General features: G+C 64.7%; 6 protein-coding genes across 6 annotated transcripts; 3 read left to right on the top strand and 3 right to left on the bottom strand.

Annotated features, from left to right (window-relative positions):
* Nucleotides 1-1,349: 1,349 nt before the first annotated feature.
* EMIHUDRAFT_315551 (hypothetical protein) lies at nucleotides 1,350-2,553 on the bottom strand (the record flags this gene model as incomplete). Its single annotated transcript, XM_005776004.1, has 5 exons — nucleotides 1,350-1,493; nucleotides 1,664-1,732; nucleotides 1,942-2,226; nucleotides 2,352-2,355; nucleotides 2,393-2,553. 5 exons carry the CDS (start codon nucleotides 2,551-2,553, stop codon nucleotides 1,350-1,352), a joined length of 663 nt encoding a protein of 220 aa, XP_005776061.1.
* A 2,778-nt stretch (nucleotides 2,554-5,331) lies between these two features.
* Nucleotides 5,332-6,965, bottom strand: EMIHUDRAFT_444035 (hypothetical protein). The gene is made up of 7 exons (XM_005776003.1): nucleotides 6,657-6,965; nucleotides 6,533-6,596; nucleotides 6,351-6,464; nucleotides 6,236-6,284; nucleotides 6,121-6,165; nucleotides 5,868-5,985; nucleotides 5,332-5,662 (listed from the first exon to the last, which is right to left on the bottom strand). The coding sequence occupies exons 1-7, from the start codon at nucleotides 6,951-6,953 to the stop codon at nucleotides 5,555-5,557; spliced, it is 795 nt and encodes a 264-aa protein (XP_005776060.1). The 5' UTR covers nucleotides 6,954-6,965; the 3' UTR covers nucleotides 5,332-5,554.
* A 140-nt stretch (nucleotides 6,966-7,105) lies between these two features.
* Nucleotides 7,106-9,050, top strand: EMIHUDRAFT_457938 (hypothetical protein; the record flags this gene model as incomplete). Its single annotated transcript, XM_005776002.1, has 5 exons — nucleotides 7,106-7,269; nucleotides 7,408-7,571; nucleotides 7,651-7,950; nucleotides 8,052-8,333; nucleotides 8,805-9,050. Exons 1-5 carry the CDS (start codon nucleotides 7,110-7,112, stop codon nucleotides 9,048-9,050), a joined length of 1,152 nt encoding a protein of 383 aa, XP_005776059.1. The 5' UTR covers nucleotides 7,106-7,109.
* A 452-nt stretch (nucleotides 9,051-9,502) lies between these two features.
* On the top strand, nucleotides 9,503-10,309 carry EMIHUDRAFT_444033 (hypothetical protein; the record flags this gene model as incomplete). The annotated part of the gene is made up of 2 exons (XM_005776001.1): nucleotides 9,503-9,888; nucleotides 9,970-10,309. Coding segments are annotated over 2 exons (484 nt in total), but the record flags the coding sequence as incomplete, so codon positions are not given.
* A 1,816-nt stretch (nucleotides 10,310-12,125) lies between these two features.
* On the top strand, nucleotides 12,126-12,911 carry EMIHUDRAFT_116300 (hypothetical protein; the record flags this gene model as incomplete). The annotated part of the gene is made up of 2 exons (XM_005776000.1): nucleotides 12,126-12,588; nucleotides 12,802-12,911. The coding sequence occupies 2 exons, from the start codon at nucleotides 12,126-12,128 to the stop codon at nucleotides 12,909-12,911; spliced, it is 573 nt and encodes a 190-aa protein (XP_005776057.1).
* A 4,134-nt stretch (nucleotides 12,912-17,045) lies between these two features.
* On the bottom strand, nucleotides 17,046-18,125 carry EMIHUDRAFT_239339 (hypothetical protein; the record flags this gene model as incomplete). The annotated part of the gene is made up of 5 exons (XM_005775999.1): nucleotides 17,046-17,113; nucleotides 17,216-17,480; nucleotides 17,585-17,760; nucleotides 17,892-18,002; nucleotides 18,113-18,125. 5 exons carry the CDS (start codon nucleotides 18,123-18,125, stop codon nucleotides 17,046-17,048), a joined length of 633 nt encoding a protein of 210 aa, XP_005776056.1.
* Nucleotides 18,126-18,602: the final 477 nt, after the last annotated feature.

The following is an 18,602-nucleotide window of genomic DNA, read 5'->3' as shown; positions in this document are numbered from 1 at the left end:
TCTGTTATGTATTACGTATTACGTATTATGTATTATGTATTACGCACTGGGACGTGGGAGTCCACATCGTATGTTATGTATTATGTATTATGTATTGTGTATGATGCGTCATACATTGCGCATTTCAGACAAGCACACCATGTGTGTGTGCTGGCTGCTACGTTTTATGTGCTCGCAGCGGGCACATGCACATATTATGAAAAGCCCGGAAATATATGAAACCTAACGTGTAGACCGGCGAGATGGGGCGCAGCCCCAGCGAGCTCGTTTTTAGAGCGAGCGCAGCGAGCCGATAGAATAGAAAAGGTAGGGTTAGTCTTAACCCGGTCGGTGATAAGCCCGGAAATATATGTGACAAGAAGACCCCCAGCGAGCTCCGCTGTTGCCAGTGCACATACAACCCTAGCCAACTTATGGCAGCCCTAGCGGCAGCGCGAAGTTAGGGTCTGGGCCGAGGGGGGGGGGGGGGGGGGGGTTTTTAAGGCTTCATTCTGCGGAAAGGAATCCCCCCCAGGTTTTAAAAAAAAACCGGGGGAGGGTTGCGGCGCTTGAAAACCTAATACGGATACGTAATGCGTAGTACATAGCTCTCTCCGGCGGGCTTTCGGCGCTTGATACATAATACGGATACGTAATGCGTAGTACATAGCCCTCTCTGGCGGGCTTTCGGCGCTTGATACATAATACGGATACGTAATGCGTAGTACATAGCTCTCTCCGGCGGGCTTTCGGCGCTTGATACATAAAGCGGATACGTAATGCGTAGTACATAGCCCTCTCCGGCGGGCTTTCGGTGCTTGATACATAATGCGGATACGTAATGCGTAGTCCATAGCCCTCCCACGTGCAGGCGCCGCTGAGTGATGCATAATACGGATACGTAATGCATAGCTCATAGCGCCAATGCGACATCGGCAGCGCTGCGCTGTTTGCTGAGACATAAAGGCGAAAACATCGTACGTATTGCATAAGACACGCTATGGACTATGCATTCGCGCGACGTCTGACCCTGCCAATGCATAGGCAGGACACACGGGTGCATATAGGGCCGGTACGTATACATAACAGTACTGACCACGTCTCGCTGGGGGGGGCCACACGACTTGAACCAGACTTGAACCGTCACACATCCCACGCGGCCCCGAGACCAGCGGGCTGCGACGCAGTGATGCGCAGCAGTAGGCGCCGGCTCGGCAGGAGGGCCGAGCCGAGCCGAGCCCGGCCCGCCCCCAGCGCGAAGAGCGCCCCCACCCCACCCTCCCGTCCCCAGCACACGCCCGGCTGCCCGCCATACCTGCCCGCCATACCTGCCCGCCTGCTTGCCGTCTCTCTCTCTCTCTCTCTCTCTCTCACCCCATGCTGTCGAGGGGCGGTGCCTCGAGCGGCTCCTCCTTTGGCGAGGAGGGCTTGCCGCCGCCGTACGAGAGGGCGCCCAGCCGTGCCCGGTCCTCCACCGCCGCCTTTTGCTGGTCGCTGCTGTACTGCGGCGCCTCCTCGCGCGAGGCGCCTGCACACAAAGGGAAATGGTGCGGCAAGGGTGCGGCGCCTCTCCCCTCTCTCACCCTCGACGAGCTCGTTGAAAGTTGGGGGGCGGCGTCTCAGCAACATCTCGGCGGCATCTCGGCGGCGTCTAGCTCCCTCTCGGCTATCTCTCGCCCTCGACGAGCTCGTTGAAGTCCGGGAACTTGACCTCGTCGAAGAGGCCGATGTAGTCCTCCTCCGTGAAGCCGACCTATCTCGCACACTCACACTCCTCACACCGACCGGCACACAGTAGCACTCCTCTGCGAACGGGCTGCAGCCGCCTCCGAATCGCCGAGGGTTGGGGTTAGGGTTGGGGTTAGGGTTAGGGTTAGGGTCAGGGTTAGGGTTCGGGTTAGGGTCAGGGAGGGTTGCAGCCGCCTCCGAGTCGCCGAGCTTCTGCAGAAAGTCCTCGGGGACCTGGACGCCGCTGCCCTGGCAGTTGATGCAGACGACGGTCCCCGTGCTCTCGCAGGTGCCGCAGTCCTGCGTGGCGAAGCTGCCCTCCGTCGTCCGCAGCTCCAGCACCTTGTTGCCGTAGCAGCGCCCGCACACAATCTGGCCCGTGCCGTTGCAGTAGGTGCACTTGAGGCGGTCCTTGACCTGGTCGCGCTTAACGAAGGCGGAGATGACGGTCCCGATCACGCCGACCGACCCGCCGATGAAGGCCGCACCCGCCGCCTCGGACACCAGCACCCGCCCGTCCTGCGGCGACGAGGGAGGGTTCCGGGGGATGGGCGTCAAGGGGAGGTCTGAGCTGCGCCACAGCGGTGCGGCAGTCCGACCGCACGGCCGTCCAGCCACTCCGGACCCCTCCCGTGCTAGCCGACGTGTCTGGCAGGGTGGTGGCGCCTGTGTGATCTGCAGCCACGGGTTGAGTGTCTCGAGGCAGGCGCCCACGTCCGCCTCGTCAAGGCAATTGAGCAGCGGCAGCATATCGTACGCCTCCAACATCGCCGGCGCGCAGCCGCGCGGCAGGATGGGCGGCGGGGCCAACGCTGGGGCTAAGCTGGGTGCCCATGGCAAGCGCATGCTCCAGCGAGCTCTGATCGGATGGGCTCGTCGGAAAGAATTTTACAACTTGGTGCGCCAAGGGCGCGTGCCGTCCTCCCATCTCTTCCTTACGCGCAACGCCAACGGTGCGCGCGTCATGCATTTTCCTTGCAGACTTTCAGCGGACGCGCTGACGCTTCACACAAAACACACTCTCAAGCTGCGCCCCCGCCGCTCCGCGAGAGCGCCACCACGCCGCCGCCCGGCCGCGGCCGCCGCACGCTGCCGGCCCGCCGCCTCCGCGAGGAGCGCCCCGGCGGGCGCTCGCCGCCACACCACGGCGGCCGCTCGCCGAGCAGGTCCTGCAGCGCGCCGCACTGCCGCCGCATGAGCGGCACGCTCACGTCCAGGTCGGGCGCCCCCTTCTTGAAGTACCTCCGCCGCGCCTCCGAGTCGTACACGCGCTGGGAGAAGCGGGCGGCGGCGACGCCCCACGGGTACTCCTCCTCTGGCAGTCGCATCACGCGCAGGAGCCGCCGCACCATTGGCTCGCCTACGCACGATTCGTGGCAGAGGTCCAGCGGAGCTGCGAGGGCCGAAGCCGCGCCGCTAATCGAGGAGCAAGGCTCGCCGTCCCGCGCCCACGACTCCATAAACACGACCCCGAGCGACTGGTTGACGACGTAGCCGGCGTCGACCCAGTCCTCGACCCACCGATCGAGGCGCGAATCCTTGGCGACGATCGGGTCGCACACGCCGTGCCCCGCGGGGTCCCACGCGTCCTCGAGCAGCCAGTTGGGAGGGATGCTGTACCTGCGAGCCGTGTCCCGGGTGCGTCATGGATGTGTCCTCTGCAGCCTCAGAGGGGGGGGGGGGGCACCCGTCCGCGCGCAGCGCGGCAGCGAGGCTGCGCGCCGCCGCCGAGCGTACGCAGTCGGTGCGCAGCGCGACGACAGAGGAGAAGAGCCCCTCGACCGTGGTATTGTACCTGACAAGCCATTTGGGCGGCCGTGGCTTGCCGACGGCGAGACGAGGCTCCTCTCGACGGCGGCGATGCGCCTCCGCTTGAGCGTGACCTGCGCGAAGCGGGTGAAGGTGGAGCGAGCTCCGTGGCGACGCAGCTCGTACTCGAGGAAGTAGATGAAGAAGCGGAAGGCGCGCTGCACCGGGTCGCACAGCGCCAGTGCCACCGATGCGGATGGGTAGGCGCGCCGGAGCCGGCGGGCGAGGACGGACGCATGCCGATTCTCGAGGCCGGGGTGCTTCACAATCCAGGCGAGGCCGCTGCCGGGCGTAACGCCGGGATTGTGCCTCACCACCAGCTCGGTCGCATTTGCATCCCGCGGGTCAAACAGGACCTCGCTCTGGTTGGTCAGGCGGACGCGCGGGTGGAGGGCGAGATAGTTGGCGAGGGCATTCGTGCCACACTTGCCGAGGCCTGGAACGAGGAGAGCGGGGCCGCACAGCGAGTGCGAGCCGTTCCAGAAGAGGTCGCACGGCGGAGGTCGCATGTGCATGAGCGCGAAGCGCCCGCCGAGGATGGATGATGGATGTTCCGAAAAAATCGAGCATCCAAACGCGTCATGTGGGCGCTGTCCGCTGAGCCACGTGCTCGCTCGCACCCACACCAGCGGCGGCCCTGTGTGGGAGGCGCGTGGCAATTTGTCAGCCTACTGTGCGGCGTCCACCAAGCTGTCACAGCGATGGGCTCGCCCTCACTGGCCCTCAGTCACTTGTACTTGTGCTGCGGCTTGTGTGAGCGACACCTGCTCGGCGACTGCCGGCACACTGTGAGACCATGGGTGTGAGATAAAACCACGCTACCAGCTACCAGCGCTTGGTCACATCGGCCCCGAGGTCAGATCCTTCTACTCTGATCTCTGTTGATGACAAGACTTGTCTACGGGGGCTTTATACTCCCCGTACTCGCTGGAGGTGGAGCCGAGCAGGTGGGTTGTTGCACGAGTATATGGGACACGATGTCTCAAATATGAGGGGCTTTGACTCCTACCAGCTCCTGACGCTATCCCTGGCAGCTCTAATGACCAGGATCAGTAGTGCTATAATAGAGGGTGCCCATACTAGCGCAGGAGCTGCCACACTCGCCCGGACCGTCCCCTTCTGGGGCCGGTTCCGCAGCCCGCGAGAGCCGACAGCGGGGCCGTGCCGCGGGTGCCTACTGCCGAGTGCCACAAACACTGCGCCGTCCCGCCATCACCTACAGGCTGTCTTGTGTGATGGTTGGGATGTCCAAACGCCACCATCTTGGCTCTTGCGACCTCAAACCCGCGAGCTGTATGGGTGGTCCTGACGTCGACAGACGCCCGAGGACCACGGTGAAGCTGAGCTGGAACGAGTCGACAAGTCTCGTCTGAGCCCGTGGCGGTCGCCGGCTGAGTCGCTGTGCACGGACCGGTACCTCAGGCGTCACCTCCGCAGCCTCAGGTCTCACACTCCATCACCTCCGCCGGGACGCCGTCGGTGGCACGCTCGGCGGCGAGTTTGTGTCAGCTCCACAGAAAGCGCGGCGTCGAGCCTGCTCACTCCAGTTGGTTCGGCACACTCGGTGGGGTCCACTGAGTGTGCCGAACGCGCGAGCGGTGCGTCCCGGCAGCCCGCGCTGGCTGCGGAGCTGCCACAAACTCGAGACACGCTTTTTTGGGACATTTTCGACGCTTTTGTCCCATATACTCGTGCAACAACCCAGGTAGCAGGGGAGGGCCTGGCGCACAACCACAAGCCACAAGGGTGCCCCACAACTCCTGGTCAACTGAGGGTCCTTCCCCTTTATGAGATATGTGTGTCCCCCGCCCTGCACGATAAAATACTGACGTTTGTATAGAAAACCGCCGCGGGACGCGCGCCGCACGAATGCGGCCTCTCGTGTCGCCCGACGCCGATCTACGACAGCGCTAGTTGGGGACTCCCACCACTAGTGACGCCTCTCGCGACCCATGCAGCACGGCAGGGCCTCTCGCCGCGCCTCGCCGCATGGCCATCACTGGGGCACTGGGCGGAGAGCACCGCCACGGCCTCCCCATCACTCGGCCGCACGCTTCTCGCCCTCCTCCTCCTTCCAGGAGAGGGCCTCGTTGATGTACTTGTACCCGAGCCCGCCCAGCGCGAGCGCGGGGGGGAGGGCGCCCACCTGCCGCCCGGCGTGTCAGTGGACATGTCAGTGGACGTGTCAGTGGCGTGTCAGTGGACATGTCAGTGGACGTGTCAGTGGACGTGTCAGTGGACGTGTCAGTGGGCGTGTGGACGTGTCAGAGGACGAGTGTCAGAGGACGTGTCACGGGACAGGGACAGGTGCGGGGAGAGGGAGAGTGAGGGCAGCCTCGAGGGGAAGTTGCCTGCCACGGCAGCCACTCCGCGTACCCGATGCCGCGCGACATGGTGGTTGCCGTTAGCGGGATGGAGGCGAGGGCGAGCAGCTCGGCGTTGACGATCGAAGTCATTCTCGCCACGAGCCTGTCCGCAGGCTCTAGGCGTGGAGAGACGCTGCTCACGTGCACAAGGCCCGGCCACCCTCGCCTCGAGCCTGTTCACAGACACGCGAGCTCAGGGCGGTGAAGGCATGGCGGCGCCTCCTCCTCGCCAGCAGGCCTCGGGGACATCGGCGGGATGGACGCCTCTCCCGCGTCGCGCTGCCTACCAGGAAGGCTCCGAGCAGGCTCCGAGCAGGCTACGAGGAGGCGCGCCAAAGCCCGCGTCTCGCTGCCGAAGTGCGCGCTGGATGATGATGGCCGTCGGGAAGAAAGATGCGGCCCCTGCGGAGCAGTCAGCCCTCTGGAGAGAGGCGCGTGGCAGAGAGGAGAGGAGAGGGGAGGCGGCGCCTGCGACGGCGAGCAGCGTCAGCTTGAGCCAAAAGATGGGCTCGTGCGCGTAGAACTCCCACCCCTTGCCGAACTGCGTGGCTCGGAGGTAGCCGGTCACGACGATGACCAGGCCTGTTCCTCAAAGTAGAAGCTCGTCGGGCGATGAGCGCCTCGCGAGGCTGCCCGCCACTGCAGAGCGCCGGCGACGCCGTACAAAGAGTCGGCGATGGAGAGGACGTTGTCGTCCGCCTTTCCCATGCCCTCCTAGTCTCGACATGCCGCGGGTAAGCAGGCGGCGCACCCTCTTTCCGCCCTCGTTCACACCTTGAGAGTGAGCCGCTCCGCAGTGAGGCACACGCCGCTGAGCAGGAAGCCCGCGTAGTGCAGGTAGGCCACAATCGCGCTGGCCAGGGCGTTGGGCGCCGCCGACGCTGCGAGGAGGGGCGCTGGCAGCGAGGTCGCCGCAGCAGCAGCCTCCGGCACGGAGAGGTCTGGCGAGAAGAGGAGCGGCTGCTGACTGCGAGAGTGGCGTGAGGAGAGACGCGGTGGCTTCAGCGTGGCAAACGCTTCAGACCCGCGGACGGCGAACGCCGCCATCGCTATGAGCGCGATCGAACGCATCGTGAGCTTGTGGTGAGCGAGTCTTCGAGCGTTCTTTGCGTTGTTTTCTTTTTTGAAACCTGTTTTTCTGCGACGACCGGCGCCGTCGTCATTCCGTTTCTTCTTCTCACGAGACCTCGCTGCAGTCGACCGCCCTAGGGCCGATTGGCTGGTCGCATGTTGCGGCCGTCGGCGCTGGGTGGCATGCTGCGGCCTGCACGCCATCTGGCGGTGAGCAGCCGCCACTTCGCCGCCGCTGCGTGCCGCTTCGACCATCTCGGCGGCGAGCAGCCCGCCAGCATGAAGGGCCGCCTGCCGGTGACGCTCTTCTGGGACGGTGCGAGGAAGCGTGGTCTAGGGCCATAGTGCGAGGGAGCATGGATGGGAGGACGCACTGAAACAGCGACTTCCCGTCGATACCCACGCACCGCATCCGGCGCCGCCTCCTGTGACCTCTGCCCGGGAAGCATATCAGGCGCCAAGCCGTCGGATGAGTTCCCGTCCCTGGCAGCGGAGATCAGCGGCACGCGAGGGGCGGAGCTGACGCGCTTCACGCGGCTCACTCATTCCATCCTGCACGCGATCGCGCGGCCCGAGAGCGCGGCCATGCTCGGGCTGAGCATCGCCGCCATCTACTCGGTCTGTGCCCCAAACGGGCACGCAGAGGGGGGTGGGGCCAGAGATGCGATCTCAGCCGCAGCTCGGTCCGTCGTCGTAGGTTGGTCTGGTGGAGGGCAGCGTGGTGCTCAAGGCGGGCATCTGGGGCGCCGACATGCCTACGGCGGCTCACTTTCTCCTCCGGTATGCCTACGAGCAGACGATGGTCTCAGCGGTGTGGGGGATGCAGGACCCAGTCACGATAGCCACGGCGATGGGCCTCGAGCCCGCGGCGGTCCTGCGCCCGTCCATCGCCACGGGCGTGGCGCCGTCCGAGCCCGAGTGCGCGCGCGGGCTGCTCCAGGTCACCGGCCTCTGCGCCGTTCGCTCGCTGATTGCGACCACCCTCTTCCTCTCGCAAGTGCCGTGCTCTCCGCCTCGCGCACGGCCACGGCAAGCCCAGAGCGCTCTCGCCTCGAAAACAGGTGCTTCGCTCCGTCTCGCTCGGCATGCGCGCCGCAGACGACTTTCGCGAGCGAGTTGCGGCAGCTCGCCGAGACACGTCCGCGGCACGTCCGCGACGCCGCTTGCGCCGTGTCCAGGCGCGTGCGGCTGGGACGCGAGCCACTCTTCCCCGGGATCGAGCAGCGGATCATCCGGCTGTGCGGCCGGCAGTCGGACGTGACCGAGGTGTCGCTGCTGCGGTACGGGCCGCACATCGTGCCGGTCTTCGAGCGGCCGGCCGCAGTTGCGACGCTGATCCACGCCCACTCGCGTGCCCTGCGCGAGCCGGTCTACTGGCAGGTCTCCGAGGGCGGCTGTACCTCGGCTGTACCTCGGCCGTATCTCGGCTGCAACTCGGCTGCATCGCGGCTGCATCGCGGCTGCAGGTCTCCGAGGGGTCGTACTCGCTCCCTCGCTCGTGGCACGCCTTCCCGTGGAACGCGGACTTCTTCCTCACCACAACCACCGGCCGGAGGCTCCTCTACCTCGAGGCGAGACATAGCCGAGACACTTCCGAGACACTTGCGAGACACTTCCGAGGAGGCTCCTCTACCTCGAGGCGAGACATAGCCGAGACACTTCCGAGACACTTGCGAGACACTTCCGAGGAGGCTCCTCTACCTCGAGGCGAGACTAGCCGAGATCTAGCCCACGACACGTCCGCGACACGTCCGCGACACGTCCGCGACACGTGCAGCCAGACCTGACCAGCGTCGGAGGCGAGCCAGAGGCGGAGCCTTCCGATGGAGTCGTCGGAGCTCTCATGTGCAGGCGGACCTGACCAACTCGGAGGCGAGCCTCGCCCTCTCGGCCAAGCAGGCCGACCTGACCATGGAGGACGCGTCGCAGGCTTTCCTCCGCATCCGGCGTGCCGCGAGGCTGTGGCAGCGCTCGACGCCGCAGGCCAAGCCCTTTCGCAACTTCCGCGTGGTGCTTGGCAACCCGCGCGCGCGCGAGGCGGAGCGGACGCGCACGCTGCGAGAGCGGATCGACCGGCTGCACCAGGACACCTCCTAGAGGGCACCTACAGACTGCTCAGAGCTTCTGCGCGAGAGGAGCGGTCGTCTGCACCAGGACAGTCCCTAGACGCGGTCCTATAGAGACTGCATAGTGAGAGACTGCATAGCGAGAGAGGAAAGGCTGCCCCAGGCGGACGTCCTCATCGACAGCCAGGCGCCCGTGATCGGCGAGGTCTTGCGCTGGTGCGCAGAGGTGTGCGGCAAGCCCGACTTCCAGTGCGGGGCTCGCGAGGCACGCATCGCGGCTCTGCAGCGGCAGATCGAGGGCGGCGGGCGGCCGGTGGGGGCGGCGGGCGGGGGCGGCGGCAGGGGCAGCAGCCTGCCGGGCAACACGAGCGTGTAGGAGTCTCGTTCGCGATCGGGCCCGCTCCATGTCTGGGCCACTTGCCATAGGGAACACGATCGTGGTGGAGAGCGACTCGCCGGAGCGTTTCAACGCGCTGGGGCGCGTATTGAAGCCCTTTGGCTACACGGTGATGGACCCGGTGGAGGCGGAGGAGCTCGAAGTCGCGGCCGTTCGGCCGAGAGACCGGGACGCGGCGCCGCTGGAGCGGCTGCCGCGGCTGGTGCACTGCATGTCGACGGCGCAGACCATCGCTTCGGTCCAGGCGCTCGTCGCGCCGCGCAAGGGCTTGCGCGGCCTGGTGGACGTGCGGCGCTGCTGCGCGCTGCTCGACCGCGCGGAGTCCGTCGACGCGCTCGAGGACGCGCACGACGAGGCGCACAGCCGGCACGCGGAGCTGGTCGAGGAGCTGGTCGAGCGGCTGCCCGCGGGCGAGAAGCCCGCGCTCAACATCGTCTGCACCGCGGTGCTGTACGACGACCTGCTGCGGCAGGTGCGGGACCTAACCCTAACCCTAACCCGAACCCGAACCCGAACCCGAACCCTAACCCTCTACGACGACCTGCTGCGGCAGGTGCGGGAGTGGGCGAGGCTGGGGCACAGCCCGGCCGAGATACAGGCGGAGCTAGACGCGCGATTCGCGCGCGTGGCGGGCGTGCTGGGAGACGTTAGCTTCGTCAAGTAGCGCCGCTGTACGATCGGGTCATTCGTTCAGCGCCACGATTCAGCGCCTTCAGCTTCACCCAGCTGCAGTCGCCCAACCCCCCCAGGGGATGCGCGTGGACGGGGAAGAGTCTCAGGCTGGCCGAGATGCATCTCTGTGCGACAGCTTGTCGAGTTTACACATGTGTGAGAGAGTGTGTGTGCGTGTGTGTCTTCTTCGTTGAGTCGGTTGGAAGGACGATGAGAGCCGCGGTACTTTTCGGGGGTCGGGGCCGCTAATTTCCCTCGCTAAATTCTTTTCGACAGTGTTTGTGCGCGATGCCGATGGAATTTTCCTGTTTTCGTCTTGTGAAGTATGAGCTATGACGGCTTCTGAATTCGCTGTGTGGCGAGGGTGGCGACGGCTTCTGAGGAAGCCGCGTCTGTCACGGGGCGGGGGTTCCCGATGGGTGGCCGGGTGAGGGCCCGAGGGTTGCGGAAGGCGCGCGGCGGGGTCGGCGGGCTCGAAGCCGGCTTCGAGCCCGGCCCGACCGCCGCCACCGGGGGCCGCCGCGCCGTAGAGCGGCCCGCCGGTCTTCCTACCGGCGATGCACGCGGCCGCGCTTGGAGGCGCTGATTGCTCGGCCGCGCGGGGGTGGTTGACTCGCCCGCTGGGAGGGTGGTGCACGGGGTTTGCGGCGGGGCCCCCAACGTCCCCGGGGCGGCGCGCCGCGCGCGGGCAGCCCGCGCGCCGCCGCCGCCGAGGTGGTGGTGGCGGTGATCTTGGTTTCTGTCTCGGCCTCGGTCTCCATCGCTCTGAAGAGCATCTTCGCCTCGCGGTCGAGGTCGCGGGCGCGGGCCCCGAGGGTTTGCGCTCGCTCCCTATCCCGATGCATCTCGAGCGTCACCCGGAGGCACTCGATCTCCGCCCGCGCCTTCGCGAGCTCGGTGTGGTCCGCCCGCCTCACGGGCCCGTGGGACGCGCCGTCGAAGTCGACGTAGCGATCTCCCGTGTCTGAAGGGACCTTCCCTTCTGCGCCTCCTCCTCTGCAGTCCGCTGCGGAGGGCTCGCCGAGCCGCGCCGCGGCACGTGCTTGTGCACCTCGGCCAATGCCGGGGGCTTCCGTGTGTAGAGAGCACGGCCGCCGGCCGCAACTTAGGGTACCCCAAAGGAATCGGCGGCCCAGCAGCTCTTAAAACCTGCCATGGCAGGTTTTAAGCCGTTTAAGCCGCAGGCACCCCAGGGCCCACCCTTTTAAGCCTAGGGGTACCCTAAGGGCCGCAACGCCCGTCCAGACGCCGTCGCTCTGGGCACCCGGCGTCAGGAGTGGCTGGCTCTGCAGCTACAACTGGTCTCGTTCAAGGGCACCCCTGTCGGGTACGCCGTACGTGTCGTCGCTTGGCGGTGGTACGGAGCGCCATTGCGCGCCGGGGTCTCGTGACCCGTGGCGGGGATCATAGTCCGCGCCGGGGACCTCCTCGATATCGTATGTCTCATGCATGCCCGCAGGAACGTGCGCCCCCGCGGTATGAATCTCGACGTGGCTCGCAGCGTTCGCGCTCTGCCATCATGGTCAGATGCTCCGCAGGACCATGTCTCCGGAGGGCCGACAAGCGCCGTGGTTGTGTAATTCCCGCCGGTGCGCTTCTCTGGGTTCCCAACGATCGGAAGCCCACGGGCGGTGCCGCGGTCCCTGTCGCTGTATCCCACCCCAGGGGTAGTCACGCCCGAGCGTCCCCTCGGGGTCCGCCTCGAGCCAGTCCGGGTTGTTAGGCCCGGAGGTTGTATAATTCGCCGCCATCGTCGTGCGGCGCCGCCGCCTGCCGCGGTCCCTTGTTCTCGCGGCTTCTTTCGCCTTTCGGCGCAACTCCGTCCTCCTCGCGGCGTATCCTGGCCCCTCGAGTCTATCGAGCTCCCCTCGCGCAAGGACCACATTTCTGACTCCCACTCCGATCATTCGCCCAGGGAAAACCAGGAATTCTTTTTTCGGGATTCTCGGACGAGGGCTTAGGGAACGAGCATCGGCAACGACGGCAGCGGCTGCGAAGCAACAGGCAACAGCGCGAGGCAGGCGGCACTGACTTACGATGCCTACTGCCTTGAGATCCATCCTCTCGCTCCTCCTGGTCGCGCCCTCCGCCGGCTTCCGGTGCGCACCGGCAGCTCTCCGCACTGGCTATCCCGCAGCAGCCCGCCAGCCTCTGCCGCCCGCCATGGAGTTTGGAAAGGGCTTCGGCTCGTACTACAGCGGCTGGATCGACTTCGTAAAGGAGTACCCGCAGGAGGACCGCGATGCCTACCCGGCCCTCTTCGAGCTGCCAAAGGACTGCTACGAGGTGAAGCTCGACAAGCCGCTGGGCATTGCTTTTGAGGAGGGGAGCGACGGCGGTGTCGTTGTACAGTACCTCGTCGAGGGCGGCAACGCGGAGCAGAGCGGCGTCATCAGCGCCGGAGACGCGCTCCTCGCGACCACGGCCTGCATGGGTCGCGACGGCACTTTCGAGCGGAAGGTGATACCGTCCCGCTTCCTCGACTTCGACACCATCATGGGTGAGGCCGCCGCGCGGGGGACGGCGGGCCGTGTGGCAGGCGCGGCTCTCATGCCATGCCTATGGAGCAGGTGCGATCGGCTCCAACGAGCCAAAATTCAGCAAGACGAGGACCAACGACGTGATCCTGCAGTTTGCACGGCCCGGCGCGCAGACCCGCCTCGCCCCGCGCGCTTGCGGCCCTCGGCGATCAGACGACCCTGCACCGTGCCAGGCGCGCCGATGGAGAACGAGGGCGACCCGTACGACGGCGGCTCGCGCGGCGTCAAGGACTACCTCAAGTCCCTCGAGTTTCCAAAGGACTCGCCGTGGCTCAAGCGTTGACACGGACGGGACCGCACTACTTCCTCGACATGCTCTGTCTTCGGAGCGCCGCGTACTCGCGTACTCGTCAGCTGTGTAGAGGCTAGCTCTCAGCCACATGCCGCATGTAACATGACAGGGAAACTGACTGCGCTTGTTTACAGTATACCGTCGCTCTCGGTTGGGGGGTCCCGCTCCAGTCCTACCAGTGCACCACACACCAGACCACCACTCCCCGACAATCCGGAGTAATTGAAATCTCTAGTCTTTTTTAGAGATTGAGAGCTTAAAGATTTGAAAGACTCCACTCGGGTCTACAGTGCTACCCAGAGATTTGAGACCAGAGATTTGAGATTTGAGACCTCAGTCACTCAGCCTCCCCCTCCGGTGGGAGACTTTGAGATTAGAGACCAGAGACTTGGAGAATGAGATTTCCCACACCAAAAGGAATCTGCGGTCGAGTTCGCTCGAGATTCAAGATTTGAGACTGAAGATTTGGACGGCCTCCAACCTAGAGATTTGAGAGCTGAGATTTGGAGATTTGCGGCGTGAATACTGAGACAAGAGCCTCGAAGCTTCTAGAAGGGTTGGGCTGGTTTGACCTGCAGTGAGATTGAGGTCCGAGGCATTCGTGCACAAAGCAGACACCAGACCTCGGTTTCCCATAGGGTTTCTGCTGCGGTTTCCCATGGCGGTTTCCCATAGCCGAAAACCCAGGGGTCGGTCGGTTTCTGCGGCGCGCTCTGTTTTTTCTGGGATCTGTTTTCTGGGACACCCGCCTCGATTTCCCGTGGGATCTGCCTGTGGGTCTGGTTTCTGCGGTGTGAATACATCTCCCGCTTCGTCCTAATGAGCTCATTCCGGCCAATGAACAGGTTCCCCATCCGATTTTTTTTCAAGTGGGAACAGCAAAAAGCGGCATGCATTTTGTTCTGGTTTCTGGTTTCTGCTCCGATTGGTCGCGACTGATGATGAGTGTTAAGCTGAGGTTGTCAACGCCGGGTGCGGGTAATTCTCGGCACGGATCGGCACGTGCGGTAGCGTGCGATGAGGCCTTGCCAGCTCCTGGTGGTGCCCTCAAGATCGCCGCGCGCATTGGCCGCTCCGCCGACGTTGTGATAGAGCTTCTTTCTGTCTCCAACAGAGTAGATCCAAACACTCTATTGATAGGTGATAGGTACTCAAAACACTCGCACAACGCCTGCCTTTCACAGCTCAGCCTTTCAGGGCTTGGGCATGACAAGCTCAACGGCCCCGCCGGTCGGCGTCCGATGCACGAGGCAGCCATGTTGGCTGCCACGGCGTTTCCGCTCGGGATCGCGGCAGCCTGGCGGACTCGACCGCATCGCAGGCCTCCCTCCCGTGAGCCACAAAAGTGCGTGGCAGCGCGGCGCGCCGCCAACCTCGCTTTCGGAGCAGAAACCAGAAACCAGAAACCAATGCCTGGAGCGATAAAACGGTTCCCCCCAAGGGTTCCTCCCACCCAGAACATGCTGCTGTCTTAGTACTCCCGTTCGACCCATTCGGAATCCGATTAGTTAATGAAAGGTCATTCCGCCGGAATGACCCCTCCACGGGGAGATCGTTCACACCTCGAAAAACCAGAACCCAGAGTGTCTGGACCGATATTCCCATGGCCCGGATGTTTTCTGTGGGATGTGTCGAAAAAGCAGAATACAGAGCTCCTCCTCCTATAAGTCAGACGGTTTCTTGATAGCTGATATGCCAGGGAAGAGCCTGGTATCTCAGTATGTTATATCCTATGATATAACATAGTGGTGTCTGGTTTATGCACACCTCCCGAGGTCTGAGATTTGAGATTGAGATTTGAGATTGAGATTTGGGGCCCGGGGAGCCTGCGGCGCCATTTTAATCTGCGCTCCTCTTTATGGCCTGCGGCGCCTGGCTTGAGCTTGGAAGTGTAAACGAGTCCGCCAGGGCGGTCTGCAAACACGGAGCGCGCTGCGCGCGCGGTCTACGCCGAATTAGATGAGAGGGACAGCGCTATCCGCAAAGGCTCGACCAGCTGCGGCGCGGGCTCGTCGGCAAAGGTCGTCCACTCCTTGGCGTACGGCTCAAAGCCGGTGTGCGAGTGGAGCATCTGCGTGTCGAGGCGCCACAGCATCTCGCCCTCAAAGATGATGTCTCGCGACAGCTGGACGTACTTGCGAGTCCGATCCATCGCGCCGTCATACGGCACCTGCTTGCCCTGAGCCAGCCGAGCGACTCCTCGGCATATGAGAGGTTGTGCTTGGCGCGGCAATCTGGGCAGCGCTTGCAGTAGAGGAGCCCGCCAAAGCGCCCGTGCGTGCAGTATACGGTTGGACGGACGGGCTCGTCGCTGACCACAAGGCGCACCTTCTGCCCTTGCAAAGCGCAGACGGCGCAGAACTCAAGGGACCAGGTGGAGCGGCGTGGACTTCTCCTGCTCATGGGAGCGCATGGGGTCGAGAAGATCCACGAGAGCGCTGATGCCCGCCTCGCTCTCGATGCTGCTGACGAGGACGTTGATGGTCGTGGACGCGTGCTTTGTTTGCATGTCGGCAGCGATGACCTCTGCGCGATCGGGTGTGTCGACTGGGTAGCGGGCCATGCCGAGGAGAAGCGCGACGATCTCATCCTCACTCTCGAGCGGCCACAGCTTCGTGGAGAACCGCCTCAGGCGGCGGCGAGATGGGCGGCGGCGGCGGCGCAAGCATTGCAAGCCGAGCGTGCCTCTTTCAGTCTCAATCTCAAATCTCGAGTCACGCTGCCCTAAACGAGTAGATTTCGGGGGTCCCGAAATGATGTTTTTCGAACGAAGCGAGATAAAGGCGTTGGAAGGTTGAGGAAGTTCACAGCATTCTGCATCGAAAACGGAATCTCTCTTGCTTGCAGTCTCAGTCTCTCCCACCCCTCATCGAAATCTCAAACTCCCAAAGCGAAAAGGAATCTTCGCCATTTGAGATCTCACGCGTTTCCTCTAGAAACTCACACCGAGCGACGGGAAGACTGAGATTTCGTGGCTGAAGTCTCGACGAAGATTTGGGAGATCTCAAGGGCGGGACTAGAGACTGAGATCTGCCCTGAAATCTTCAGGTCTCACTCCTCTCAATCTCTAAGAAAGACTAGAGATTTCGATGACTGACAATCCGACCCTCTCGTGCGGTCTCGCGGATGGATCCTCCCACCTCCGCGGCTCCACGCGCGGAATGCACACAGCGCGGCGCCGGCCGCCGCGCGATGCGCGAACTCTCTCCGTCGGCTCTCGCGCGCGCTCTCTCCACCCTCGCCACACGGGCACACGGCCACCACGCGCACCCGCAAGGAGCAAGGTGCCACGCTCCACGGGGCCCCAGTGCCCAGACGGTCGCCCAGAGAGGAGAGAGAAAGCGCGGGGGCGGGGCACGGTTGGACGTTGGAGCACTTGGACCGCTCTTGGACGTTGGAGTGCAGCGTCATCAGCCTCACACACCCAGGGGGCGGGGGGGGGGAGCTGAGTCCTGAGAAGCGCACCCAGTGAGCAGTGTGTGGGCCGGATGATCGGGATCGGGCTACGGGCAAGAGAGATCCTGCTACGTGCTAGGTGCTGGGGGGGGGGGGGGGGTGCGCGTTCGTGCAGGGGGGAGCCGAGGGGCCATATCGCCATAAACGAAGCAAGTAAACTCACGGGTCTCGCCGAGGGTTGGTCTGCGCACCAATTCGCAATTGCTGCGCACTGCGCTTTTTGGGTTCCCCCTAGCAGCGCGGAGAGCGCCCCCTCTACTCGGAGCTAAGAAACACCAGAACGTATCTTGATAAAGAGCCCTACAGCCGTTGTCCGCTCTGCTCAGGCTCCCCCCGTGAGGATTTTCCTTCACCCCCGAGCCGTTGGGCCGTTCTGCGGCCGCCCGGGCGGGGGAGCCCCGGCGGTCCGCGGGCGCTGTCCACTGACCACTGTCAGGGGTGCGGAGGCGCTGTCGCGCCGCAGTCGGGGTGTCGCTTTTTACTGTCAAACCGGTGCTCAGCGGATGGGCCCCGCGCCGTGCGCGTCTCTCGTCGACTCTCGACTCTCGTCCATTCATTAAAATTTAAATTCGCTGAAAGCTCCCCCAGGACATGGCTCATGGCCCGCACACATCAACCCCAGAGCACGCGCACCGCGGTCGAGCCCGCGCCTCGGCTCGCCGCTGCCCGTCACAACACCTCCAAGTCTATGTATTTGAACTCTGGGTACGCCGTGCGCACGATGTGCTCCAGCCGGTCTACCTGCGGCGAGGAGAGCGGCGAAATCACTCTGCGTGCCCGTGTCTGCGGTGTGTGGGGCGAGGCCGAAGGAAGGTCCCGCGGCTGCTGCTTGTGGGCACGTCGCGTGAGGGCGGCCGGCGCTGCCGCCTCGATGGAGAGAGTCGCGAGGAGGAAGACGGCGGACCGCTCGAAGAGTCGCTTCGCGTCCTCCTCCGTCTCGACCGCGCGGCACGTCTTGTGCACCTCGCGCAGGTTGTTGTGCGCGGCGAGGTACTTGTCCGAGAGCAGCTGCGGGTTGAAGTGGATCTCGGCCTTGAAGCGCGCGCTCTGCGGCCCCACCAGCACCGACTTGACGTCCTGCACCGTCAGGACCATCTCGTCCGCCTACAGAGTGTCTCGGGGGGGCGTCCCGGACGTGTCCCGGACGTGTCGGCGCCATCTCGCGGCGCCTCGAGCGTGCGGACGACGTCGCGGGTGCGGCGCGGCACCGACTGGCCAAGGAAGGTGCGGTTCCTGTGCAGGAAGGGTCGGGGGAGGGTCGGGGGAAGGCGCACGAGCCGCCGCCCTGCCGAGGAGGTCTGGCTCCGGTTGATGATGAAGATGGCGACGGCGCCCATCAGTCCCCCGACGGCGATCGAGCCGGCGGCGTCGTAGACCGGGTTGCCTGCTCACAGCTGGAGGGGTGGAGAGGCGACGCTCCACACCCACTCCTCGCGGCGCCGCAGGAGCAGGGCGGCCAGTCACGTGCGTGAGGCCGACGCCTGCAGGAAAGCTCCGAGAAGGCTCAGGGAAAACTCGGGCGAGTGGCAGTCACAAGCGAGACGCCGACGCCCGCAGCGGCGATGCCGACCCCGACGACAGCCACCGAGTCCTCGAGCAGGACGGCGGGGTTGAGCGGGTCGGTGCCTGCTCACGGCTGCGGCCGTGACGACGCCTCGAGCCGCCAGAGCGGGGTACGAGCGGGCGCCTCTGCTGAGGTACTGCAGCGGCGTCATCTCCGCCTTGCGCGCCTCGACCTGCGAACCCCATCGCAGCGCCCGTGAAGGGGCGCTCGCCTCGCGGCCGGCGGCTGTGTATGTGCTGGCGGCGCGGAGACACGCGCCGGCAGCATCTCGTGCCACGCGACGGAGAGTGTGCAGTCTCGTGCAATCTCGTGCAATCTCGGGTGATCACGCCTGCATCTCGTGCCACGCGACGGAGAGTGTGCAGTCTCGTGCAGTCTCGTGCAATCTCGGGTGATCACGCCTGCATCTCGTGCCACGCGACGGAGAGAGTGTACCCCTCGAGCACGCCCGCCTGGGAGGGACGTGTCGGGGACACGTCATGGCCAAGCCACGCGACGGCGCGACCCCCATCGAGCACGGCCCGCCGCGAGGAGCACGCCGAGCGCCGTCGGCAGAGAGTCGATCTCGTGCGGCGCGAGCAAGCACGAGACGCCGTGGTACACCTGCGCCGCGCTGCCGGCGGTGAGCGAGAGGACGGAGAGGCGTGTCGGCAGAGAGACGC

Source organism: Emiliania huxleyi, assembly GCF_000372725.1.
Source record: "Emiliania huxleyi CCMP1516 unplaced genomic scaffold EMIHUscaffold_287, whole genome shotgun sequence".
Taxonomy (NCBI): Eukaryota; Haptophyta; order Isochrysidales; family Noelaerhabdaceae; genus Emiliania; species Emiliania huxleyi.
The sequence above is the reverse complement of the archived record's forward strand: the minus strand, read 5'-3'. Positions and strand labels throughout refer to the sequence as shown.

Coding starts and splice junctions, on each gene's coding strand:
- EMIHUDRAFT_444035 (XM_005776003.1), bottom strand. CDS start 6,953: ATGCGTTCGATCGCGCTCATAGCGATGGCGGCGTTCGCCGTCCGCGGG. Junction 6,465..6,532: donor CTCTTTGTACGGCGTCGCCG/GCGCTCTGCAGT, acceptor TTTGAGGAACAG/GCCTGGTCATCGTCGTGACC. Junction 5,663..5,867: donor CGGAGTGGCTGCCGTGGCAG/GCAACTTCCCCT, acceptor GCCGGGCGGCAG/GTGGGCGCCCTCCCCCCCGC.